This window comes from Scylla paramamosain, chromosome 10 (assembly GCF_035594125.1).
Source record: "Scylla paramamosain isolate STU-SP2022 chromosome 10, ASM3559412v1, whole genome shotgun sequence".
Lineage (NCBI taxonomy): Eukaryota > Metazoa > Arthropoda > Malacostraca > Decapoda > Portunidae > Scylla > Scylla paramamosain.
The window spans coordinates 21,990,462-21,999,431 of record NC_087160.1 but is presented as its reverse complement, the minus strand read 5'-3'; the positions used below and the strand labels follow the sequence as shown (position 1 = coordinate 21,999,431).

The window sequence follows — 8,970 nt, the reverse complement described above, 5'->3', positions numbered from 1 at the left end:
TACGTCTCTCTAAGGATTGTAAATTTGACCCAATTAATCTACTTATCTTCTTGTCATCTGCAAATTTACTATCACTACAAATCCCAATATCCAAGTAATTAATATATATATATATATATATATATATATATATATATATATATATATATATATATATATATATATATATATATATATATATATATATATATAACAACAATGGCCCTAAAACTGATCGCTGTGGCGCACCACTTGACCTCACTCGAATTTAGAGCCGTTTATTACAACTTTATCGCCTGTCGCCTAATCACAACCTTATCTAGCCTTTACTTCTATCCCGTGCACCCTAACCTTTCTCAGGAGGCTTTGATGGGGTACTTTTCAAACGCTTTACTAAAGCCCAGGTATAGAATGTCATAACTATCTCCATTATCAGGCGCCTCGTAAACTTTACAGTAAAAATTCAGTTTCCCCTTCGTGAAGCCATGCTGTGACTGATTTTATCAAGTTATCTTTGTCTTAATGCTCCATAATGTTCCTCGCGATTAGTAACTTCATTATTTTACTTACAATTGAAGTTGAGCTGACAGATCTATAATTAAACGTTAACGTTTTATCTCCTTTCTCAAAGATGGTCACTATATTCGCCTGCCTCCACATTACCGGTACCTCTCCTGAGTATAGCGATTTCCTCAAGACAGTAACTAGCTCTTAACTAATAATCTCGTTGCATTCCTTAAGTACTCTGGGATATATTTCGTCTGGTCCTGGTGACTTGAATTTTTTCAGCCTGTCTCGTTTTTCGCTATCTCCTTAGTTATGGAAATATCTATTAGCTTCTCATTCTCTTCTGCTCTGTACATGTGGACATGATCTCGTCCACCCATAATATTATGTCCACCCCAAAGACAGCTTCCCATCTCTTTCGTATGTCTTGTCCACCCAAGACGAAAAACATTGTATGATCTGATGTATGATTTGCCATCTAAATGCTGGTGGCACGGCACAACACAATATACAGTCTTTTGTGGTCACAGATATGGTGGGCGGCCCGGAAGCAACAGCGGAAAACAGGAAATAAGGAGCGATACACCGGCGTTTCTCTTTGTACTTTGAATGCTCAGCAATGGTATTGTTCTGAGTCCAGTGGGGTAGGGGCGACAACAAACCAATAGCACGTTGGCTTCACATTCGTGACGTCATGCCGATTCCTTCTATTACAAGGGTGAGAGACAACCCATTGTCTCTCGTCCCTGTTTCATTATACTTCCATGTTACACACCAAGGGAGCTAAACAAAAAAAAAAAAAACACACAAAAAAAAAAGGACATTGACAAATATATAGTCGGAGTCCTATGGGAGTTTTCCTATTTAATGATGTAGAGCTCTTGTTAAAACTAGATCTGAAAGCATCTTAGAAAACCCTGAAATTTGAATTTATTTTACTAATAATGGCTACTGTGCTGACCAGCGATTACGAAACTTGGAGGGTGATGTGAGCGCTATTCAAATAAAATTATTATTATTATTATTATTATTATTATTATTATTATTATTATTATTATTATTATTATCATCATCATCATCATCATCATTATTATTATTATTATTATTATTATTATTATTATTATCATTATTATTATCATTATTATTACTATTATTATTAAAGCACAAAGCAATGGTTGTTGCAAGTAGTTATTACTAATAGCTACTCATTTGACAGTCAGCAGGCAGCTGAGAGTGGTGTAAACAAACGTTGCCATGGACGCAGGTTGACGGACGCCTACCTCAAACCACTGACCATGAGGAAATCATGTGTTGATGTAAATTTACCTTCGTCAACTTAAAGAGAGCGAGTGAGTGTTGGTTACTGGGTTAAGGTGAATTACTAAGGTTGCTTTTGTATATTGGTGAAACAAGATAAGGATAGGATGTCTTGTCATGACACCAATGTCAGTTGTGTGTATTGGCGGTACTTTAACATCACTGGACTCCTTATTAGAGGAGTATTAGTGGCACCGCCTTCATTATTACCCGTTTTCATACAGTAGGACTACAAAGGAAAGCGTGTGCACCCTTTTATTCAGGCAGCATTTTGAATATAGTGGTGGTTTGGTAACGGATGTAACGGAAAACAGCACTCAAAAACTACTACAGGTATTTACACCATCTTATAGGGTAATTTGGTGGTGGCCTGTGGTTCAGAATTGGTCCATGTATATTGATGTTTTAAAAATGTTGGTTGCAATCTAAAAGTCTCAGTGTGGTATTATTCACTTTAAACAGACATGAATGGTGTTTCTGAAATGATATAAGTGATATGGGGCCCTGAGGGGGCGCTAATGGTCAAGGTTAATAGCTATTAACTTTTTGTTGTTGTTGTTAAGCATCTCATTATTATATGGTCAAGAGTGAAGCATGGCAATTAGTTCAATTTGCATAGTTGACACTGGTTAGGTTTTATTTTTGAAAACTTGTCTCCATCTCTTCTCCTAAGAAACTGCAGTTTCTTGGGAGATCCTTGAGTTTACTAGGAAGATGGGGTAGGAGCAAAAGAAGACATTTCCAATTGATTTTAATGTGATCATTATTCCTAATGTATTGTAACATAAAAAAAATGTACTTTTGAGTATGCACTCCATTACTGGTTGAAATTGCCAAATCACTAAGTTCTTGCATGATGCCCAAGATAACAGTGTCATCATCGTTGTGTGGCAGACCATGTCTCGGCGGCGGCCAGGGACGGCAGGGTCGGTGCGCTCCAGCTCTGCCATGGGGGCACTGAGGGTGCGTCCTGGCAGCCGGCCTAGCTCTGCCCGGGAGTGGTTTGAGGCCTACAACCACAGGAGGAATGAGGAGGCCTGGAGGATGGAGGAATGGAGGAACACTGTAAACCTGTATAAAAGAAGGGAATGGGAAGCCCAGTATTATAATATCATTGCTCAGCCAAGGAAGAAAATGTCAGTATATTATACAGTATTTTGTGTATTTTTAAACCTGATTATTATATTACATGCATATTTTATCTGAGAGAATTAATATTTATGTTTTTTTTGTGTGTGTGTGGGAAATAATATTGAATAATTGTGCATATGTATACACAAAGACAATGCAACACTACCAACTTTGCTGATCCCTCTGTACTTTGCTTGGTTTTTCTGGTTCTTCTTGCTTTCCCACTATAGGTACATGATTTCCCTCATACTGTTTTTATCTTTATTTTGCTGCTCTTACTTTCCAGCTCTGATGAAGAGGAGTGGAAAAGGAAAGAGGAAAAGAGACGGAAGCTGGAGGAAAGACGTGACAGATTAAGAACATTACTAAAAGAAGATGAAAAGCGGTACCAAGAGGAAAGAGAAAACAAGTACAGAGAGTCAAGGCACCATACTGTTCACCGCCACTTTATGTATCCAGAGGTCAGGGTCTGTTCATGTTTACAGCAGGTTAAGCCAACATCTATGTGTTTGCTTGAGTGGTATGGCACATATTGACAAACTGCCAGATATTTTTGGTACAGCATCATGTGGCTCGTTTGATGTAGATTAATGTGAGATGCTGCAAGTAATGGGAAATATCAGTAGAAACTTTTAAGCTAATGATAGATACAAGAATACAATACTCAGTTCAAGGTAATTAGGGATTCAGAAAAAAATGGATATCAGTTTTACAGACATATAGAAGTAGAACATGTTTTATATGAGAAGTTGTGCAGATTATGTGATGTTTTATATTATTTGTGTACCCAGCTGAAAACAAAATTAGTTTTATTGTATTTTTTTGTTGATAGGTTGACATGTTGAGAACTCGCCTAGAAGACTTGAAAAAGAAAAACCAAGAAGAAAGAAAGAAGCTTTCTGAGGCTTTGTCTTATGAGGCTTGGAGAAAAAGTAATCCTCAAGTGAGACAGGTGAGTAGATTCCCATAAGTAAATTATGTCTTGCATGATTAGAACTGTTCTCAAGATTGTCTGGATTTTAAAATTTGCCAGGGATACAGATAGATAATGGAACTGGATTGTAATGTTTGTGAGAGATACAGATAGATAATGGAACTGGATTGTAATGTTTGTGAGAGATACAGATAGATAATGGGACAAGATTTTAATGTGAAGAGATACAGGTAAACAATAGCATAGGATTTTAATGTTTGTGAGAGATATAGAACGTTTCTAGGGAAGTTATGACATTCTTTGATATTTATTTTAGAAACCAATTCATGTAATCATAAGCATCGTGGTGTGAAAATCATTGGAAACCTTATCTACCATGCTTGTAATTGTGATTAAGAAAAGATTGTTGCATGTTGATCTTGGGAAGTAAGTTTTGATATAACATCTGCACATGCTTACTTGTATAAATAGTTAAGGGAGGGAATGTCTTGGCCACAAACTCCATGACTGAAATGGAAAAACTGCTGTTATATTCCTTGTGGATCACAGAGAATGACAGGAAGGGCTCAGGCAAGGTGACAGGGCTCCCTCTCTGTATTTTACTCCCACAGTGAGATGTGACAAGTTTTTCCTTAGTTATCTCAATTTAAGGGAGATCTCAATCTGGTGTATAGATGGGTGAATTAGAGATACAGTATTTGATATTCAGGATGGTAAAATGATGATAAGTAGTAATCTTTGTTGATGATGTCTCTTTCAAAACTCATTGAATCAATTATGCATGACATTTTTGTATGACAAATTTTTTTCTAATCAGATGGAGTCTGAAAGATTCAGTCGCTTTGTACAAGATGCATGGGTGAACCAAAGACAGTGGAAAGCAGATGAAAGGGAGAGAAGAGCAGAAGAGGACAGAAAAAAGGAAAAAGAAGCTGAGGAAATTCGTCTACGCATGGAAGAAGAAGAGAGGAAAGTTCAAGAAGAAAGATTAAGCAAACAAGCAGAATGGAAGGTGCAACTGGAAGCTCAAATAGAACAAATAAAGTAAGGATTTAAATATTTGTCACTGTTTTAATTTGCAGTAGTCTGGGTGTAAGTCATATTCAGATAGGTGTGACATTTACCCTTGTTTCTTCTCTTGGTCCATGATAATATAAACAGTACTAAATGTACAAAGTGTAATGTCCTTTAATGTGTTATTTTAGGGAAAGGGAAAAGAAAGATGAGTTATTAGCAGCAGAAGAGGTAGTTCTGGAGAAGGAAAAGCTTCGACTGCACGAAATCAGTCAGAGGCGAGATCGTATGAAGGAACTGAGGCAGCGCAAAGAATTAGAGTGAGTATTCATGATTCTTTTTGTCATTGCTTGTCCACGTGAAATCTCACTCCATGGCATGAGTATATACAACTTAGTAGTAGATGAAGCACTAAAAGGAGAAAAACCCACAGGTTATTCTGGGCACGTCAGCACCAGCTGAAATTGAAGAAGCGAGCAGCAGACATCCAGCAGGAACTTCTGGAGGATGAAGGCATTGTGGAGGACCTGCTGCGTGGGCTGCCCCCCGAAGATGTTGACCAGCAGGTACAATGTCTGGTCCACACCTACACTTACTCCTCGCGAAGTGCTCATGGAGCTTTTCTTTCTAAATATAACCATTGTTTTTATTCTAGATGAAGCAGAGGAGAGCAGAGGCAGAGTGGATGAAGGCAGTGCTTGGAGAACAGCGGCGGCTGGAAGTACTGCGGGAGAAAGAGTATGAACTCCTCTTTAGGTATGTACATCATGTGTACTAATATTATATATGCATACACTATATATATATATATATATATATATATATATATATATATATATATATATATATATATATATATATATATATATATATATATATATATATATATATATACACACAGCATTCACATGCCTTATACCTTCATAAATCATAGAGCTCAAACCATATTATATCAGGTAACATTTTCATCAATTAAATAGTGTGTAAATTGACTGATTTCCAGTGAAGAGGCTGAGAGGATGTGGCACAAGAGGCAGGCTGAATGGGAGAAGGAACAAAAGGCACGTGATAAATTAATGACAGAAGTCTTGCAAGGTCTTCAGAAACAGGTAAGGTATTTCCTTATAATAAGAAAGGCAATGAATATTTGAATAATCAAAAGATCTTCAGTTTGTATGCAATATAAGTAATTGGTTTATATCCTCTATAGGTCCAGGCCAAATCTTCAAAGAATAATAAGGAACGAGACTTATTGAATGCTGAGAAGTCAGCATTGCAACAAAGCATATCAGAAACACGTGATAGGATGCATCTTTTGGAAGTGGAGGAAACCGAAAGGAGGCAGATGCAGGAGAGCAAGTCCTGTGTTTCAAAGGTGAGGAAAGATAGCAATTCAATTAGTGTTTCATTCATTGAAATAAAGGTATCACTTAACATGTTATGGACAGTATTACTGGTACCTAATGATTTAAGTCATGGATGATTTCCATGTACAGATATATCAGTATCTTTGAATGTTATCAGTCATCTACTAATTGACTTCCTTGCTTAGCCTTCAGAAAGAGTGCTCCAGGAGGCTGCAGCTCTGAGAAGGGACCGTGCAGCAGAAGAGCAGAAGCTGGAGGAGCATCGTCGAGAAATTGAGCGGCTGGAGCGTGAAATGCAGCATCTTTGGAGCTCACATTATGCACCTCCGGTAAGGCAGGAGACTAATGTGCTTCACGCTCCCTCATGCTCTTAAGTGTATTAGACCTTTGTTAAGAGAGTAAGTCATAATGTTATGTAAAAAAATTTAGCTATTACAAACAGAGCGTCCATTGCCCAGATCTGTAGGTTGGAGATACTGTAGATGAATGGCATTTGGCACCATGTTTGGCTCAACTGTGGGTAATTTCATTTATGGGGGAACACAAGAGATGCCTGGGTGGTGGGATAGTCTTGTCTGGAGTATGATGTGGATCTTATAGGCCCCATAATCTTTTACTTATTTATTTATTTATTTATTCCTTGAACTATTTTGTATTCACTAAGTCACAAGATCTAATTTTTCATAAAGTGGTTTGTTTTTTGTCCCAACAGCGCTATGGTCGTAAGAAATTTGCCTGGTGAGTGGAGAGCCTGACTGGAATAGGTACATCACAAACTCCTGAAGCAGCACCTCTTGTTCCTAATCTCAGAAGTGCATGTGTTTGATATATGTATGGTGGCCACACAACACATGTGAGGTGAGCTGTACTTACTTCCACCAAAACTTAGTAGCTGTTATACATTTGTGCAGTCTTACCACACTGTTGCTTGTGTGTAGAAGTCACTGTTATATAGTTCCCTAACTTGGATAAATTTATGATTTGACAATACTTCATGTAAAGCTTTAAGTCAGAATTTGGTACAAGCATTTGTTTCATCCAAGTTTTTATTTTTTTTAACAATATTATTAAACTCATTAGATGAACTGTTGTAATGGTGAGGGAGAAAGAAATATAAAATGTGCAATGATGTCCATTTACTTTTTAAGAAAAATATTGCCTAACTTGCAGTGAAATATATATTAAATAACTAATGCCACAAAGATATTTATATGAATGGCTTAATCATATATACATAAATAGACATATATATATATTTTTACTAATAATGGTACAGTAAAGCTTTTTAATATTAAATATTTTTGTTTTTTTACCATCCAAGACTTGATAGTTTGTGAATCTGGACATCTGTCTTTCATATGTGTTAACTCCTTGCTCAACAGTGGAATCATCACAGCATTCAAATTGGACTTCCTTATCAATACAAGCCTAGCATTAGTTTCTTGTCCACCACTTTAAAACATAGTCTCACAGTGAACATTACTAAAGCAAGTCTACACTATATGAACTCTGCCTTTATTGAATTCATATCACGCATTATATATCTTGTAATGACAGAGTAGTATTCAGGATTTGCAGGTGTGTTATGGTCTTGTAAGTCTCATGGCCTCACCAGACAGCAATAATGCCTGGTGGATGTGATGCTCCAATGTCCATGTGGAGTTTGTCACAGCTGGGTGCTGTGTCATCAATATGAGTGAGATTAATCTTAGACTCAGTCACTCACCTGGCTGAAGGAATTGTGATATTCTCTATATAATTTCCCTTGCTGACCATGTGAGATTTAGTGATTTTATTATTATTATTATTATTATTATTATTATTATTATTATTATTATTATTATTATTAATGTATTTTAGTTTGTTATTTATTATTTATTTTCTAGTATTGTTTTTATTGTTATTATTTTTCCCCTCAGTAGTTTGTCCCATGCAACAATATGCACTACATGGCACAGGAATTTCCACCTTAATATCTCTCCACCATCCTGTGTCTTGCTGGAGTCCATACTGTGAGCCTAGTGGTCTCTTTCCTCTCATCCTTTTATTGTATGCAGTCATTCATCATGACTATCATTTGTGACATCCTCACCACTTCCATAGAGCCTTCCCTGCATTAGAGTCCTTGCCAGGCCCTGATGCCTGCCGTGCTGCACTGGGGCTTCCAGTGATACTATTTAATTTGGTATTAAATAAGCCATTTTATGAGATCTTGCATTGACCTCATGTTATTGTGAGTAGTAGTTGTGTAGTCACTGGTGCTTAATGCCAAGGTTCTGGTTGCTCAGTTCTGAGGAAACGCGCCTACTTGTAGGCTTGGAGGCCCGATTTATTGAGAGAGAGAGAGAGAGAGAGAGAGAGAGAGAGAGAGAGAGAGAGAGAGAGAGAGATGCCTGTTGTCAAGGGATACTCTTCGTGAATACCATTTAATCTGTGGTGAATAAATTCCGCCGTCCTTGCGTAATGGATTATTTTCCTAAGTATTATATGGTGAATGTGTTGTTTTCTTAACTAAAAATGTAAAAAAAGTGTAGAGGCTTATTTTGGTATGTGAAGCAAGTTTGTTTTCCCTGAGCCACTTATCTGGCAAGTGAGTATACGTACGTGTAAGATTGATATTTTATTTCCAGTCCCTAGGGAAGGTCTGTTTGCGGAAACACCGCGTCCCTGGGATCGGTTGCGGTGTTCAGCCACCTGTTGCTATCTTAAGTAGGTTTGCCA

General features: G+C 37.2%; 1 protein-coding gene across 3 annotated transcripts; it reads left to right on the top strand.

Annotated features, from left to right (window-relative positions):
• The first annotated feature begins 1,701 nt into the window (after positions 1-1,701).
• On the top strand, positions 1,702-7,545 carry LOC135104352 (trichoplein keratin filament-binding protein-like). Of its 3 annotated transcripts, none has more exons than XM_064011661.1 (12): positions 1,702-1,835; positions 2,698-2,939; positions 3,221-3,395; positions 3,767-3,886; positions 4,686-4,912; positions 5,074-5,202; positions 5,316-5,448; positions 5,538-5,638; positions 5,886-5,991; positions 6,093-6,257; positions 6,435-6,578; positions 6,962-7,545. In XM_064011661.1, the coding sequence occupies exons 2-12, from the start codon at positions 2,701-2,703 to the stop codon at positions 6,989-6,991; spliced, it is 1,569 nt and encodes a 522-aa protein (XP_063867731.1). In that variant the 5' UTR covers positions 1,702-1,835; positions 2,698-2,700; the 3' UTR covers positions 6,992-7,545. The 3 variants fall into 3 exon arrangements, with proteins under 3 accessions (XP_063867731.1, XP_063867733.1, XP_063867734.1); XM_064011663.1 differs by having other exon boundaries at positions 1,714-1,835; positions 2,669-2,939; XM_064011664.1 differs by having other exon boundaries at positions 1,735-1,859.
• Positions 7,546-8,970: the final 1,425 nt, after the last annotated feature.